Source organism: Marmota marmota, unplaced genomic scaffold (genome assembly GCF_001458135.2).
Source record: "Marmota marmota marmota unplaced genomic scaffold, marMar, whole genome shotgun sequence".
In the NCBI taxonomy this organism is placed as follows: Eukaryota; Metazoa; Chordata; class Mammalia; order Rodentia; family Sciuridae; genus Marmota; species Marmota marmota.
In genome coordinates this window covers 35,323,828-35,343,295 of record NW_026000093.1, presented here as the reverse complement: position 1 = coordinate 35,343,295, position 19,468 = coordinate 35,323,828, and the positions used below count along the sequence as shown (strand labels likewise).

At 31.4% G+C, this 19,468-nt stretch overlaps 1 protein-coding gene across 1 annotated transcript in view; it reads right to left on the bottom strand.

The window, feature by feature from the left end:
• Window positions 1-13,344: 13,344 nt before the first annotated feature.
• Cnbd1 (cyclic nucleotide binding domain containing 1) overlaps window positions 13,345-19,468 on the bottom strand; it is a 327,970-nt gene continuing 321,846 nt past the window's right edge. The window contains exons 9-10 of the mRNA XM_015485728.2: window positions 15,127-15,236; window positions 13,345-13,599 (exon numbers count right to left, since the gene is read on the bottom strand). Of these exons, the coding sequence (XP_015341214.1) occupies window positions 13,438-13,599; window positions 15,127-15,236 (272 nt within the window). The 3' untranslated portion in view covers window positions 13,345-13,437. The remainder of the gene's footprint in view (window positions 13,600-15,126; window positions 15,237-19,468) is intronic.

Sequence of the window (19,468 nt, the reverse complement as noted above, 5' to 3'; positions counted from 1 at the left end):
AACCCCAAAAAACCAAAGGCCGAATGATTTCTCTGATTAGCCAATGCTGATACATAATGGGGGGTGAAGGTAGGGAAGAATGAAGGAACTATGGATTATGCAGAGGGGAGTGAGAGGATGGAAGGGGTTGTGGGAATAGGAAAGACAGTGGAATAAGATGGACATTATTACCCTATATATATGTTGGATTACACTACCAGTGTTACTCTGCACCATGTTCAACCAGAGGAAGGAGAAGTAGTGCTCCATTTGTATACAATTGTCAAAATGCATTCTGCTGTCATGTATAACTAGCTAGAACAAATTTAAAAATTAAATAAAATAAAAAATAAACAAAAATATTAAACAATGGTACTATTCTACAACAAAAATAAACTTGCTGAAATGGACATCAAGAAAATAACCCATTCACAATAGCTATAAAAACACCTAGGAATAAATGTAATTAAGCAAGTGAATATTCTCTACAATGAAAATTATAAAATGCTGATGAAAGAAATCCAAGAGAAAGTACAAAAATATATATCTCATATTCATGGATTAGAAGAATCAATGTTGGTAAAAGGACAATACTATCCTTAGCACTTCAATGAAATCCCATCACAATAATAATCATGTTTTTCACAGCAATAGAAGAAGCAAGCCTAAAATTCACATGGCAACACAAAAGGCATAGAACAGAAGTATCTAAGGAGAAAAAAAAAGTTGGAGGCACCATTATATATGATTTTAAAACAAATTACAATGGTAGATAAAGTAACCAATAAGGTATGATAACTGTCATAAAAGCAAACATATAGGACAATGATACCAAATAAGGAAACTTAGAAATCAATCCATGTTTATACAAAAAGGCACCAAGAATATACATTAGAGAAAGGACAATCTCTTTAATAAATAGTACTGGCAAAACTGAATACACATAAGCAGAAGATTGAAACTAGATATCTACTTCTCACCAAAAATCAACTGAAAATGGATCAAAATCTAAATATAAGACATGAAACTACTAGATGAAAACATAAGGAAAACACATTAAGACTAGTGTAGAAAAATTATTTTTTTGGATAAGATTCCAAAGGCACAGGAAGCAAAACTGAAAATTGAACAATGACACTATATTGTAAAAGTGCTATTGAGAGCCTCCTCTCAACTCAGTGTTTGAAGACATAAGGAGTAGATGGCTGTCTGCAAACCAGAAAGAATTCCCTCACCAGTTATTAGGTTTGCTAGCACCTTGATCTTGGACTTTCCATTCTCCAAAATTATGAGAAAGTAAATGTTAGTTGTTTAACCCACTCAGTCCATGGTAATTTCTTAAGGTAGCCTTAATTGACTAAGATAATATCTAAAAGATTAGTGTCTTCACAATAAGTCTATAGTAAGTGATAGAGCATAAAGCTAAATCCTTTAACTTAAAGTTCACGATTTAACTTATCACTGTCTTCAGAAAAGCAGAAAATCAATGAAGTGATATATAACTTTCAAGAAAAGAAGATTTTCATATGGGTCATAAAGACAACATAAGATTTTGATATGAATTTAGGAGAAAAAAGATCTTTGATACAGACCAAAGGATTACAGTAATAAATAAGAATGTCTGCTATGGGAAAAGGGACCTTAATGATTCCACCTAGTGGGATCAAACAATATGCATTGGGCAAGAGGGAATACATAATGTAGACCTGGTGGAATATGTCCTGGAGGAACTCTTCCTAAACCCACTAAAGCTGTTCTTTTACAACTGGAATGCAATACTATACCTATCATAACCTGGAGAACCTTACTTGATCTGTCTCTGTTTACCTCTTCAAACTTCTCTCTCTATTCCTCCCTCATTGTACTGCCCTCACCACACAGACCTGATATTCATGATAAATTCATGATATCCTGATATTCATGATAAACTCATTCTTGCCTTAAAATTTTTTTCCTACTATTTACTGCCTGTCAGTTTAGCCTGCTTATCTCCAGAACTTCACAGACTGGCTCTTTCTCAAATGTCACCTTCCCAGAGAGGTAGAATAACTCACATCTAACCAAGTGTCTCTAAGCATTTTTTTAGCCTGTCCCGTTTCCTTCATTTACTTTTTCATTCATTGGAAATAATCATTTGGAACCTATTTTTATTCTTTCTTAAATTGTATCTAGTCTGTCTCTAATCAAAATATGAACTAATGAGATTAGGTTCTTTTCTGTTGTCATTCTCTTAGAATCTGGAGGAGTACCAAGATAACATAGGTGCTTTAAAATATTTGACTAGGGCTGGGGTTGTGGCTCAGCGTTAGAGCATTCGCCTAGCATGTGCATGCTCTGGGTTCGATCCTCAGCACCACAAAAAAATAAATAAAGATATTGTGTCCAACTACAACTAAAAATAAATATTAAAAAAAATATTTGACTAGCAAAATGCAGAATTTTTGTATTTGGGCTCTTTGCTCAGCCCTCATTTGCAAGGCTGGAAGGTAACACACAAAAAATGTATTCTTCATTTTCCCTTAACTTATCCACCATGGCCAGGTGAGAAGGCCTTCCTCTGCCTGCAAAATTTCATGCACCCACCTTTGATCTGAATGCTGGAAATACCTATAAAAGTATGTAGATAGTGTCTCAATTGCCAGTCGTTAGCCAACTACCAAATTTATTTTTTTTCTTTTTGCTTTGTTTTGTTTTTCAAACCTGTAGGCAAGATTTTGACCCATTTTCCACTGAACTTTTACTCATATTCTCTAATTATACATTTCTGATTAATTCCTGTGTCAAGCCTCTCTGATTCACCAGCTGAGTCCATTATTTCTCTTCATTCACTTTCCCATTCACCCTGCTTTTAAGTTCCAGGTCAAGCTTATGTTTCCTAAATACCTCATTTCTAAGTTCCTGTAGTGATTATTTGTGTAAACACTTCTTAATTTATTTTTAGACAAACTATTATTTTTTCAAATACATCTTATTTTTTTCTGACTCCAATAAAATACCAATGCATAGGTGTTCTTATAAGGATTAAATGAGCCTATCAGAAAAATCTAGCTCAAATACACAGCAAAACATACAACATAGAAGACTCTCAGCAGCTGCAGACATATATCATCTTTGGTGTTATTTGATGTTATGATCATTAGTATTAAAGAATTTCCTAATTTTCAGCCAAAATAAAATTAAATAGTAAGCTATTAAATATTTATGGCAGAAATTATAATTCCTCTTGTAAGAAATCTATGAATTTATCAATATCTTTGAATAGATCCAAGGACTAAAAAAATGATAGGCATGGGATCATGGATGTATCTTATAGAAGTACATCAGGAAGATACTAGGGAAGGAATCCAGTGTCCTTGTGGAGTAAAACTTGATAATTTAAAATCAACTTTCACTTCTAATGAAAGGTAACTATAAGAAATTTCATGGGATTACATATGTGCAAAACATATTGTTTAAATAAAAGAAGTTTTGCTTTAAACATTACAATAGATTCCATTTCTTTCTTGGAGACTTTGGAATGGTTTCTAAATCAAGATTTCAATCTAACAACCTTGATTCAGTGCCTATAATATTCTACCTACACTAGACATAAAAATTTGCTTGAATTGAATGCTATACATATGAAAAAGATGGGCATTGTGAATTTTCTCAGTAAATTTACTGATAACTTCATTTACAATTATTTCTAGGGCTGTTTCCCTGACTCTTTTATGCTCAGCATAAAAGAATAATCATTTTTCATAACATGACATGGTCTATTGAAGCTAATTATGATTATTGATTTGCCTTTCTGCTTTCTTTTTTAAAATGAAATTCTACTACATCTGCATTAACAGACATCACACAATATATTCTAGGACTTGTTTTATGTTAATGGAAATATGTAAGAAACCTGTAAGCTTTTTTAAAAAAAAATAAGCTGTGGTCAAAGGATTATAAAAGTGCATTAATTTCTTAAATGTCTGAATTCATGTGTCTGCCATCTCTTGTACCTACAATGTTCTTGAAACAAGACTATTCCCCAAATGCTCTAAAACCTATTCTAAAACTTAGTTATAAAAGAATGCATCATCTTTATGTACTCATATTTTTCATTTTAGAATGTGCCTTAAAATTCTTTTTGAGTGAAAGTTTTCTACATGCTCAGCATAAAAGAATAATCATTTTTCATAAGCATTTGTTCTCTCTCCTAATTTGGAAATCAGTACTTTTAAACAAATCCTCAGAAAATCTTGCATTTTTGCCAGTTGTATGACTCAGGGTAGCACTTGCTAGTTGCTATAACAAACAAACAAAAATCTTGGTTGCTTAATTCAACGAATGTTTGTCACTTACACAAAGTTTAATACAAATGTTCCTGGCTGAGCTATTCCTCTGGACAGTTCCATCCAAGAAAAGAATCCCAGGGTCCAGGTTCCCACTCTCATGCGATTGTGCTAATTTGGAGCCTTTCACTACCAGACACTGAGTGAGATCATGGAAGATTCTATCTTTCATTGCCAGGCAAAAATAAGTTCCTTCTATTCTATTAATCACAGCCAGTTACTTGGCTGCAACCTAACTGCAAGAGGGGTTGGGGAATTTAATCTTTTTCTGTAGTCAGGGAGAGAGATGGAAGATTGTTCAGTCTCTGGATGGTATCTTCCATACAAGGCATAAATCTAAAACACTTGAGGAAGTAAACACTGATAATTAAAAAAAAAATTCTCCATGATTGTCTGTTTTGTTAATGTTGATCTTATTGGCATCATGGTTTAAGGACTATATCTTAAATACAGTATTTTATTTATGCATCACTTTCTAAATAGAAGTGAATTTTATCAAATTTCTTAGAAGACATATTTTGTTCCATTAAATCTTTTCCTGTAAAACTGAATGACAGTCAATATTTAGAAACCAACCAAGATATGTTGTCAGAAACACTACAAAAAAACATCATGGAATAGTACACAGGAAATTCACAGTAAAAATACATTACAGTAACTGTATTTTGTTGGTTACATTATAAATTGAACATAACTGTCATATATGTAATTATGGAGACATTATTACCTACATACTGATTTTCTTTTTATGAATTATTTTGTAAGAGAGTGGGGTATTAATTTTTCCAAACAATATAAACAAACAAAAAAGAAAAATACTGCATTGCAAAAATATAATGTTTTAAAAGATTATTGGAATTATCAGTAGTTGTAACACTGAATTCATCGGATGTCAACTATGATAATTTACAACAATTAAGCAATCTTTTTCAATAGAGGATAAATATTAAAACTCATCAGGAATTAAAACATAATTATAAGTTTATAAAATAATACTCATAATGCATAGAATTGGTCTTTCTTAAAAAATATTGAAAATTAAAGTTATTACAGAAATTTGGCCTGAAATCTTATGTGAATTTATTATAAAATAAGTTTTAGGGGCTGGAAATGTATCTCAGTGTTACAATATTTGCCTAGCATGTTTGAGCTCTGGGTTTTATTTTTCATAAAATTTTATTTAATTTATTTATTATTATTTATTTTTATTTTATTTTTTTCATAAAATTTTGGTTAATTCAAATATGATAGCCCATAAATATTGTGTTGTCTGCTAAACTAGTAAAGCATTTTGTAATGGCTTGAAAATTTCTTAATGGCCAATATTTTTGTCCTTTCCTTTTTTCACAATTACAATTTTGGAGCATAAAAATCATTTTCTAAGAAAAAAGATATATTACCTATAATTTTATATGTCCTCTTATCTAAACTCCTTGCCAAAAATAAATAAAAAAGGCATCATATTTACAAGATTGAAGAATTCAAACTGGCATATGTTAAGGATTAAAGCTAAATTAATTATTATTCTAAAAATGCTTTATGTTCACATAAGCAAAAGATACATCAAGATCCCTGCATGCAATAATGCCTTAAAACCAAAATTCTCACTGGCAGCATTTCAAATTATATTATTCACACTCAGGGCCAACTATCTATTTCAATATCACCTATGTGGTTGGTGGCTTCACTTAAATCCATTGAGCTAATACCACTGTGATTCTGGGTCAATAGAAATATTACTAGCCATTAATCATCACCTGCAGAAAAGTCTAGTTTCCAATAATACTTGCTTTTTATCTTGAGAGGAAAGAAAAATTGAACCAACACTCAAAACCCCACTGATTTTAAAAACACATAACTTTGCCTTTATTACTAGAATAATTCATCTCAATACTTGATAAAGGAATAATGTTTAAGTTATAATATATCTTTATAGTAAATTATCCAATATAAGATAAATATATAATTATATTAAAAATATTAAAGTAGAAAAATGTAATAGAGGAAAATAATCACATTTACTTAAATAAGGGAAGCTACCACAATTAGAGAGTTCACATTGTTTTTCCTGAGAGCCTAAGAAAATATCATGATTTATACCACCTATGAAAAGTAAGTATACCATTTCATAAATGGAGGTAAATTAACCATATGCAAACTAATTTAACTTATACCATTAAGAACTTTGTTTCATTAAAGTTTGGACATTTTAATAATCTTTGATATGTAAATAAAAGAGTCCACTTACTTTTGGACAAATAAATTATTATGCTAATAAAGACCTATTATTGGATTGATTATTAAGGTCATCTATGTTTGTAAAATCAGGTTTTTTCCTTACCTATCATAATATTCTAAGAACTGTATCTTGGATGCACTATAGATGGTGACCCTAAGTCAGAAAACCAACCTAGACTTTCTGGAGATGTTTGAAAATAAGTGGATCTATGAATAAATATTATAATGTACTGATTGTTCATTCAGTGAGGAACCATAAATAATAGTTGAAAACATCTAAAATTGGAGAGAAGGCAGCAAGCTACATCTTTAAGAAGTTCACTGTGGTGGCAAAGTCCTGGTGGATCCCAGCTCCTTGGATAGAGGCCACTGAGTGGGGCACAATGTCACATGCCTGTAATCCCAGTAGCTCAGGAGGGTTTGACAGGAGGATCATGAGTTCCAAGTCAGCCTCAGCAAAGGCAAGGCAACTCAGTGAGACTCTGTTTCTAAATAAAATACAAAATAGGGCTGGGAATGTGGCTCAGTGGTTGAGTGCTTCCAAGTTCAATCCCCAGTATACTCCACCCAATGCCACACCCACACCCACCAAAAAAATAAAGGCTAGCCTGGGAAACTTAGAAAGATTCTGTTTCAAAAAGAAGGAGAGAGAGAGAGAGAGAGAGAGAGAGAGAGAGAGAGAGAGAGAGAGAGAGANAAGGAAGGAAGGAAGGAAGGAAGGAGGGAGGGAAGGAAGGAAGGAAGGAAGGAAGGAAGGAAGGAAGGAAGGAAGGAAGGAGAAAATAAAAATGATGAAGGTGTGGCTCAATGATAAGAGTATCCCTGGGGGTTCAACCCCCATTACTCTGCAAAAGAAAGAAAGAAAAGACAATATAAATACATATTTTTGTATTTTCAATCACAGAAAATAAAGTATACCACTCAAACAACAGGTGGGGAAGGTTAACCTAAGAAAGTAATTCTTTCTACTTCTAGTTTGGACATTGCTCACTGTGTCATGGATTTCTCAGTTGGAGGAAAAGTATGTTTTCTATTAAATATTTGAGAACACTGAAGGCCATTATTAGATATTATTTATACAAATACAGAAAATATGATGAAATAAAACACCTACATAGAGATGTTGGATTGAAGAGATTATAAAAAAATAACATATGGACCCTCAAGGCAGATTGTGTTTGGATTCCCTGATCTATTCCTTAATTACTGTATTATTAAGCAACTCACTAAGAAAGTAAAAAATAAAAAAAAGGAGGAAGTATTCATCTAACTTTTGACACTGGACTGCAATCATAAATCACACAGCACAAATCCCAGTGCTATAAAAGATTCTCTCTAGTACCCTCTTATTGAGATAATTTCCCTCACTGTAATGAGTAATAACCCAGCTCAGTCAACTACAGGTGTGTCCTTTAAGATTGTTGGATGAAGGGTGTTGATAACACTTAACCTTTTTGTACTTGTTTCCTCATGTGTAAAAGAGATATTAAATGCACATATCTCATGAGTTTGTTGTGAACATTTATTCAGATGAAATATGTAAAGCATGTAGAATAATGCCTGACCTAGTGAATGTTCCAAGATAAAAAGGTGAGAGAGTTGGCTTAGAAATTAAGTCAGCATGTTTCACAAGAAAGTATCAATTTTTCAAAATGAATGTCAACAAACAAGTCCTGAACTCACATTGAGGTTACAAAAAAAGGCGAGAATGGAGGTTCTTAGAGAATTTGTAAAGAGGACTTCTCTAAAGAATTCTGCTCTAAGTTTTACATCTATCTCTAAAGGGGGTACAAAGAAAAATATCTCTTAATCCCCTCAACTGAAGAAGACCTTTAAGGACACCATACAGAGAGCTTTATATACATTACAAAGCAGAAGAATTTTGCAGATAAAATTAAGGAAACCAACCAACTGACCTTAGAATAAGGAGATATCCAGGGGGGTCCAAATCTAAACACATGAGTTCTTTAAAAAGCAAAGGCTTTTCTTTAACAGAGAGAGAAAAGTAGGAAAATTTTAAAATGCAAGAAAAATTCAGTAGAGGCAAGTCTTTATTGCTGAGACTGAGAGGATGATATGGGTGAGGCATCCTATAGTGGTAGAAAATGACCATGAGCTGACAACCAGCAAGAAAAGAGAGACCTCGGATCTATAGCTGCTAAGGAGCTAAATTTTTTGAAATTTTTATGAGCTTGTAAGTGGACTATTCTTCAGAGACTCTGTGTTAGAGTTTTATCTGACTAACAATTTTTATTTCATTTAAGTGAAACCAGAGAATAGAAATGAGTCAAGCTGTCCAGACATCTGATCTTCAAAACTGTGATAGTAAATGAGTGTTGTTTTAAGCTGATAAATTTATGGTGATTTGTTATTCAGCAAGAGAAAACTAATACAAGCATATTGCAAGCCTATCAACCTTAAATCAAGTTTAGACACTTACATCTTATCAGGCTAGATTTATTAAAATCTTAATTAAGAATATTTTGCAACTAAAAATGGCTTACAGGATATTTTATAACTTAAAAGTGATCATGAAATCATTACACTGAAATTTCAAAGGACAAGGAAAGAACTTCTATAACAACAAAAACCAAAGAAAAAAACACAATAAATCCTTTGTGAATTCTTTCTTTAAATTTTACTTGTTCAGTAAATGAGTTATTGGATATCCAGCAATATTGTCTGTCACATAAAACAAAAACCCCAGAGAGATGTTAATTTTAAATTTTTCTATACTAGTAAACAAATTATATTTAAACTTTAAGTATGTAAAAATTTTGTGATATTATTTTTATCAATAACAAATAAACCCACTGACAACTAGATATTATTGTGGGATGTAGCATGATAATGCAATTATAGAACATTTGAGTCACTGTACATAAAATTCATCAGAGATTACATTTCATAGTAGAACCATAATTTACTTTCTTTTCTTTTCTTTTGGCAGTAATGGGATTGAAACCAAGCGAGCTCTGCCATTGAGCTACAACACCAGCCATTTTTAATTTTGAGACAGGGTCTCACTAAGTTGCACAGGCTGGCCTTGAACATGAGATCTTCCTGCCTCACTCTCCCAAGTAGTTGGGTAGAACAAGTATATTCAATTGTAGTATAGGTTTAACACCAGCACATAGGAAAGTGGAAACACATTATTTGATATCTTATTGTTGCTTTTCTTATAAGAGCTAATATCAACTCTGTCATTTAAAAAAAATATCCTAAAATTAACTCAGTCATCCCAAACTCTACAAATTGAAATGGTTTAATATTTTTGTTTGGGAAACTACTCATTTAAAAGACAAATTTAAGTGTATGTGTATAGATAGATGGATAGACATGATATAACATATAACATATTAAGGTAAACATTATTTTCTGATTCATGTTGTCTTTAATTTCTTTTTTTTTTTCTTGCGGTGCTGGGGATAGAACCCAGGGCCTTGTGCATGCAAGGCAAGCACTCTACCAACTGAGCTATATCCCCAGTTCATATGTGCACATACTTATAAAAATTTATGATGTATAATAATTTATAAGATAAATTTAATTTTACCAACTAAGGATTACGTTTAAATGTCAGTATGGTGTTCAAAATGATTAGCTGGTTTCCTTATTACATAAACAGTTCTTAGATATATTTATTTATAAAATACATACTGAGTAATACTTTTATGTTATGCATTTTTTTCATGTAGACAAAGCTTTTTGCTAAATAAAGTAAAAATTTTACTAAAATTTATTTGCATTTTCTCTTTCAACATGATTAACAATTAGTTTAAAAGAATCATCAGAGAACATCTTATTTTTATCCTGTTTTTTAAAAAGAGTGCTATGTTTTATTTTTAACTTGAATGCATTTTTACATCAAAATTTCTATTACAAAGCAGAAACAAAGAACAAAAGGGAAACATATTTCTTGGGACAACTGTTCAAGAGTTAAAACTCTTTTGATTAGCATTGTTAATAAGGAGAAACTTGCTTATAACTTGTCTCAGCATTCAGGAAAAATATTGATGTATTTTTAAAAAGAATATATTCAGTGCTCCTAAAGAGACTATCAGGCCTATTTATAGGGGGTTAAAAAATCTCATATCCTATGCTTTTGATCAAGTGAATCATTATGAGAAATAAATGTGTTTGGAAATTCTTCCTGTTGAAAAACAAACAAAAACTTTCAGATAGTTTGTACCAAAGTCAGCTTGGAATTGAATTTTCCTTGGAGAAAGATAAGCTAAATCTATTAGCTATCCCTTACTTTTAAATCATACATGGTTGAATGAGATATAATAAATAATAGTGGTAAATTCATTTTTATATACAAAGTAATTCTTTTTCATTACAAAAGTTATATGCTTGTTTTAAAGTAGAAAGAGAATTAAAGAAATCAGTAAAATTAAAATAGTTATGTTTGCATTACCTTTAAATTACTTAAGGTATAAATTCATCTGGACAAAAATATATTATCTTCATTAAAAATCACAATCAGATAAACTGTTCTCTTTCCTCACATCAATGTAGTGTAATAGCTAATAATAACCCTTGATAGCAAGATGACAGGTTTGTATCATTTTCATTTATCTACAACCTGATATTTTTAAGGCTTATTTCACATTTTGGGGGTCCTATCCCATGTCACTTTGTAGAGATATGCCCATATTTTAGATGATAAAAAGAACAATGTAAAAGGAGATAGAATAAATAAATGTGAAAACACAAACTAAAGATTGTTTTTATTTTTAAATTTCTTTTTAGTTATAGATGAACACTAGATCTTATTTTACTTGTCTATTTTTATGTGGTGCCAGGGATTGAACCCAGTGCCTCGTGCATGCTAGGCAAGTGCTTTACCACTGAGCCACAACCCCAACCCTAAAGATCATCTTTCTTTTTGAAAAATTAACCACCATTTTATTAGAATCATTTCTCTTTTAAAATTTAACTCCCTTTGAAAAGATACAAAATACTTAGAATGAAGAAAAAAAAATATGTTTTGTAATATACCCAGTGTGTTATTTCCTTGTAAGCTGTGGCAAAGTAAAGAAAAGCCCTCAAGCTCAGTTCTCTTTAGGGAAGTTAATTAGGCCCACATGACCATGTCAGTGTCTTTTATAACATCATTCTCAAATGAATGGTTGATCAAATAACATTTAAAGTATGAATAGCACACATACAACACAGTTAAATTTAAGCTTATGCCATCTATTTGAATTTTAGGCTGTCATATGACAAAACAGATTCTAATATTTGCTTGAAAGAAACACTTTCATGTATTTGATTATTATTTTGATGTATCATTTTGGATTAAGGAATGCTCATATGAATTATAAAAGCCTATTTCCAGGTATATCTGTAAGGATATTTCTAAGAAAGATTAAGATTTGAATTAGTAGAGTGTGTACGGAAAATCCATTGTCACCACTGTGAGCAAGCAACATCCAATACATTGAGGGCATCAATCAAACAAAAAGGCAGAGGGAGGATCAATTATCTCTCATCTTCAGCTGACACAGACAGTTTCTTCTTCTCTTGGATGTATTGGTTCAAAGGCCTTCAGATTCCAGGATTTACACAAGTTTCCTCCACCCCCCACACACACACAAGTGTTAGAAATTGTGGCTTCAGACTGGGAGTTACACCATCAGCTCCCTCAGTTCTCAGGTTTTCAAACTTGCCCCAAATTACAACACTGGATTTGTAGGTCTCCAGCATACAAACAGCATATCTGACATCATGACATGACATCTGACATCATGATCTCACATTATCACATGAGCCAATTCCCACAATAAATCTCCTCTTATATATTTATACATAGCAAATTGGTTCTGTTTCTCTGGAGAATCCTAAAGAATACAATGTGTGATATATTGATTTACATAAAAGTGTCCACAGTGTATTTGCTTTGGACCAGTTAACCAATTAGCATAGGAAAAGAAAAACATGGCCTATATCAAGTGAGAATATTATAATTTTAGTCTGTGGTTAGTAATTATTTTTAAGTGATATTTACCTTGGGAGAGGTTGTATTTGAATATCACAGAGGAAAAAAAATTAACAAATGTCATTCCAAATTTATGACATTTTACAACATTTAAAAGTAGATACATGAATTTGAATTATTCTTTTCATTACAAATCATAGTTAACAAGTGTGGGTTGTACATTCTCTAGGAGACAGAAAAATACTTGAAATTCAGGATAAGAGGATTCTGTCAAATTACACATGAATAACATGAAAATCTTTCAAATTTATATAAGCAAACTTCTCACCCATGTTAATTTCTACAAATTTCTCTTATTCTTTATCCAATGTTTGACATTCTTTAGCTTTATTGTATAAAAAGCTACACTTTAATATTCCATCCTGTTGTCACTTAACTATTATTCAATTCTCCTCATTCACAATTGCATAGCTTGTTTTAGCACTTATAATATTTGAGGACCAAATACCAGTAGAAACATGATTATACTTTTCTTATTCCTAGAGCTCTAAATTTTCAGAAAAAGGCTTAACTTCTGTAAGCGATAGCTTTTTATATATTCTTGATCTAGATGGAACAGTAAGAATATTACATACTTGATCTAAATAAAAACATAAAAGCAATGACCTTAGATGTGAAAGCTAAAAGATGTTCAAAAAAAGGAGGAAATATTGGTTTTTTGGGTAACTGGAAATTAGCAGAGATTTTTATTAATTTCAAATCAAAGTCTTTTAAAGTATTACTAATATATCTTAAAGTAGCATAACTGAATCCCAATATGATAACAAAGGGGCTCTCTATCAATATAAATGTTGTCTCTTTAATAAACATATATACACACGCTTGAGTGTCCTAAGTTGTCTATAAAATACAAAATTTCAGGCAATAAAATGGCATAACATTAAAAGACATTTATGTGTTACCCAATATGTCTTTATCCTCAATGATTGCCACCTCGACCTCTGTTCCAGCAATGACTGTGCAAGGGAAAGGAACTTGAAGAAGAACACTGATCTCACCAAATGACTCATTTTTCTTAAGTGTACCCATATAAACAAGTTTTCGAATTTTTTTCTGTAAAAGATAATTGATATCTATTGAAACTATTTGCATACAATGAATAACTATTATAATTATCAGAAACTCACTTATTCGTAAATCATTTTACTATGTAAGTATATTAGCAATTTCATAAAATCAGAGGATATATTAATTCCTACATGTGTTTATGTTAGAGCAACAGTAAATTCATAGACAACTTCAGCATATCTAAGAAACTGACAGCAGTGTTATTTAATGATCTGCCAATTAAAACTTTTAACCCATGAAGTTGTCTAGGAAATATTGAACTAATTCAATCTTTCAAGCTCCTAGGATACCATTTTAAAATCAGAGCTTGCTTAGGATGTTTTCTGAATTATAATTGTTACCTCAGCCCCGAATGTAAAGAACAGCTAGCTACCAGACTAACACGGTAATAACAAAATAAGTGGAAAGTATCACAGGCAGAACTGATGATGTAAAATGCTTCTCCCCTGCCTTCCTTGTTTAAATTTGAAAAAATAAAAATATATAAATCAATAAAGTAAGCAGCAATTTAGGTTCCAATTAGAAACTTTGGGGAGAAAGACCTACCACAATTTCAGTATAGATGGTTCTGGAGAAAAAATGGAGAATTTAAATTATCTTTTCTCAGAGATCTACTCAGTATTGAAACAAGGATGATTTGGTGAGCAGTAAGATATTATAAAAACAGAATGCAGCCTTCAGGGTATGAAGGTGATAGGAACTTGGAAAAAGTAGAAGTCTTTACCAAATATCCTGGAGTCAGAGCCAACATAGCTGGAATCTCTGCCATATCTATAAATGGCAGATCTTTACACTGCATCTGACTGGTACAGTAGATTTCAAGTCAGTTTCGTTATTTAATTGAATTCTATTGAAGATCATCTGACCAATAGAGTTTAGTTCTTTTTTATCACTATCTATTAGTTGTTTGCCTGACTCATAAGAATAGAATCTTTATAATGTACTCTTTGGGGTCTGACATTTTTTACCTAGCCTAATAAGTTTGAAATTCCTGCATATTCTTTTTGTCTCATGTGTTCCTTTGATTACTGTGTGGCATTCTATTACATAAATATACCACAATAATTTAATCCATTCAACTGCCACTGGACACTTGGATTACTTCCAGCTTTTGGCTTATGAGAACTGATGCAAGTCTTTATGTTGATACATATTTTTATTTCTGGAATTGCTGGATCATATGACAAAGCATATTATAGCCAATTTGATATGTTTATAGTAGTACCTTGATATGATTTGAAATTGTATTTATCTGATAAAGAGGTCAACCATCTTGTAATGTATTTATTGATTAGTCTTATAACTCAATAAGTATTGTCTTACACCTTATCTAACATCCTTACATCTTACAAATTCAATATAAAAAAACTCACAAAAAAGGTCAAAAAATTAAACTGATATTTCACAAAGAATACAAACTAATGCTCAATAAGTATGAAAAAATATATTAGAAATACTTCACTCATTTAAGTAGATTAATTATCAAAGAAAATCCACATGCTTAAAACTTACCACTTTCTTTGTTTGTAGTTTCATAATTCCTATAATACTTCTATAAATGTTACAATATCCGGAATGAATATAAGCCACAAAAGAAATGATATTTCCACTTTTTACAATCACTAAAAACAAAAGACATAGATTATTTCACACTTTGTTCTCTATTATAAATTATTTTAAATAGTATGACAATAAATGTTAGCATACATTAAAAACTATTCATATTAAATTTTTTAGAGGATGCTAGTTTGTAGGCAACATTACTTGGTATAAAATTTTGAAAATTGTGGCTGGTATTTATATGTATAACATAATATAGAATAAAAATGGACAATACTTGGCAAAGGCAGTAGGGTGCTAGTAACTACCTATGGGGAAAAGAAAAGGGATCATAAGAGAAATTCCAAGCACTTGCTAATTGTTTTGGTGCAAATGTTTATACCATGGCTGGTTTTAAACTGCTAGTGATTTAACAACTGACTCCCAGAATATTTACCAATTATCAATCCAGATCCTGTACCTTGAACTCAAGTCAGAGCTAGAACACTGAATACAGCAGGGTAGTGATTACAAAGAAGCAAGAGTTTTGAGTCCATGCTAGCCTGATTTTTAAGCCTATTCTGCCACTTTCTGGGTGATTGTTGACAAATTACATAGTCCCTCTGGAGGACTTTTTCATCCTTAAAATGACAACATTGGTGATCCCTTTTCTATACCTTATATGTGGTAATTAACTGCATATAAAGCATCTTGTATAATGCTCAGTACATATCATTGCATGATGAATCATTAATATCATTACTATTTCAAATTCATGGTGCCATCTATGATCAAAATATCCTTGAATGTGAACTATATCATAACATTATAACTGTCAGTTTATTAAAGAGCAATAATAAAATAAAAATTACCTGATCTACATAACACCTTAAATTGTCAGTATAATTTAAATATGTAGATTAATTGAAAATACTCAAATTAAATAATCAAATTAAAATTACTATTTCAAATTAATTTTATAATTTTTCATTCTGAAATGTATCAATTTTTTCTTAAAAACTGCAAACCCATCAGTGATAACCTAAATATAAGACACATACATATCTTTTCTATGATTTTATGAAACACAGAATAAAAATAAACTTTTCTGTTACCAAAAACATTGTTTTTTGTTTCTCATGTATCAGAGTACACATCAACATACTAAAAATAATGTCAGATTATTCTGACATTATCAAAATTACACAGAAGATAGAGAAGAGCAAGTATCTTTAAAAATTATTGTTAAGCCAGGCGCAGTGATACAAGCCTGTAATTGCAGCAACTCGGGAAGCAGACTGCAATTTCCAGGCCAGCCTCAACAACTTAGTGAGACCTTGTCTCAAAATTTAAAAATCACAAGTGCTAGGGTTTTAATCACCAGTAATAAGCAAAATATAATAATTAAAAAGAACATGATAATAATTGGTAAATATCATTTATTACCAGCAAAAATAAACACCAACACACAACAGAACAATACTTAAAGATAAATGAAAAGACATTTCAGTGATTTGGCTGACATGATTTTAAGAACATGTTATCCCCTTTTGTCATATAATTTTCAAAGCTGAAAGATCATAATAGAAAAATTACAAGGCTATTCTAGTTTTCTCAACCATATATTTTGTTTAAACAAAAATTTATGATGATGCTTTTATTGTTTAATCATGCTGCTTACAGGTAATGATATAAAATTATCTTAAGAAATCAAAGTGTAACATGTGCAATATGTAGATTGCAAAGTCAAGAGGAAATGTTCTTAAAGTTCTTTCTCTTAAAAGTAAAACTCCTGTACCAAATTATCATATTGCAAACAGTTACCATTTCACTCCTTTAAGCTAATCAGTGAGAATATAAAGGAAAGTATAGAATCCAACAGTTGTTATAGTTAAAACAAAGATGCACTATAACAAATAGTAAATAAACTCATAATTCTTAACATCTATACCTCCACAACTGTAAATCTTTTCTTAGAAGTCACACCAAACACAGATCATAGAGAAGTATCTATAACACCAAAGAAGATAGAGGGCGTAGAATTTTTTCCCATAGAAATCAGGCTAACAATGGAAAAACCAAATCATTCCACAGAGGGGCATTAGCTACATGAACAGTTGTTTATATTTTTATGATAATCATTATGAATGTTCATCTCAAGAAGATAATACAGAAAACCACTTATCATCTAGGTAAACAACCTGAGTTTAATAAAGCATCATAAAAATGCATATCTTCATACTTATAAAAGGAAGAAAATAAAAATAATATTACTTTCTTGACTGAAAAAAAAAACCTATTATATGCTAAGAAGGTGCTTTTATGAGCAATCTTCTATGCCTATGGAGGAGAAAAACTGCTGCTCCTAAATAAATGCTAATGGTCTCTTAAATGATTTTGTTATTTCAGATAAGGTGCCTTAGAGAAACTTACAAAAATAAAACAAAAAAACACTCTGTGTCATTCTTTTTAGGTATCCTAATATTTCAGTATCTTTCTGATGCTATGAGAAAATACCTGAGAAAATCAACTTTAAAAAGGGTAGATTTATTTTAGCTTATGGTTTCAGTCTATTTAGCTATTTCCATTGCTTTAGGCCTATGGTCAGGTTGAATATCATGGCAAGTAACATGGTAGATACAGCTGCTTATCTCATGGTAGCTGGCAAGCCAAAGAAACCACTTTTTTATCAAAGGCCCTTCCCCACAAACCTACTAAGTGATAAAACCATAAATGGACTAACACATAATTGAGGCCAGAGTCTTCATAATTCATAATTCAGTCACCTTCTGAAGGCCTCACCTCTGAAAACTGCTGCCCTGGGGACCATGCCTTCACATGAGCCTTTGGGGGACACATAAGGTCAAAACCATAACAGAGTAAACTCTGCTCATTATAATACTAACTTCTTTACCCAGAAAGCATTTCTATTCATCATTTTTAATGTGTTAAGTATGACCTTGAACTGAAATGCTCAAGAATATGCCCACCTCTATATGTGATGGCAAGTATTTCCTACATTAATATGTATGAATCATCCAATAAAATCCCATTGCTTGTTTTGTCCAACAAGACACTGCTTTGAAATTACCTTCAGTGTACTTCTTGCAACAAATAATTAGCCTTTTTTCACTCTTTTATCTCCTGGTTGAGCTTATCAACTTTGCACTCAACAAGGGACAAACACATTACATTTGGTTGCAAAAATCATACCATTGTCTATAAACCACCTGCTCCCTCATTGTGATTCTGCATTTTACTCATTCAGCTTCTGATCATGGTTCCCATTCCTTATAAGTATACCAGTGATGTCAAGTTAATGGCACCTGCTTACCTTCCTCCTGGGTTATGTAGAAATGACAACACAAAAAGATCTACAGGTTCACACAACAATTTTAAATGAAAAGATTTAATCATGTAGTCTTAAAGAAGAAATTATATTAACTATTATTTCAAGGTCATGTTCACTTATGTTCATAAAATACATTTAATTTTTTCCACAGACTTTAAAGATCCTCATTAAAACTCAGACTCGTACACTAAAATTTGAAAATATTAGACCATTATGAAGAGAACAAATGAAAAGGAGAGGAAAGCTGATGGGTCATTGTTCTTCTTCTTTTGGTTGTTTATCATGTACCAGGAAACACAAGTCTTAATAAAACTTTTCTATTACAATTTTCGAGTCAGGTAAAAGAAGTCATGATAAGAAGGATAATTCCCTTGTGGCTATTAGCATCAGCATTGGGACAGTTAAGGTCTCAGTTTAAATGGAACAAAGTGATTAGAAAGATTGTTAAAGAACATCCTCTTAATGAAGATGAACTCCAACCCATTAGCCTAACATAACAAACATAGTTTTGGAACAGAAGTATATCTGAGGATCAAGAATATCAGCTTCTAGCAAGATGGTCATTAGCTAAATGAATACCAATTCTCATAAATCTGGAGTATTAGAGAAAGAGTAGTATAGAAAAACTGTACAATTAATGCTATTTTTTAAACTGTATTTTTCCCTATGTGGATATTTTTCTGAAAATATTTTCCTTATAAATCTATTTAGTTTGCATTTAAACTATTGTTAAGACAGTTTGGTGAGAAAGGGCATTATTATTATTATTATTATTATTATTATTATTATTATTATTATTATTTCGTTGTAGATGAACACAATACCTTTATTTTTTTTTTGTTTTTATTTTTATGTGGTGCCAGGAATCGAACCCAGTGCCTCACACATGCTAGGCAAGTGCTCTTGAGCCACACTGAGCCACAACCCTGGTCCCAAGGGCTTTTTAAAAATCTTTATAAAAGC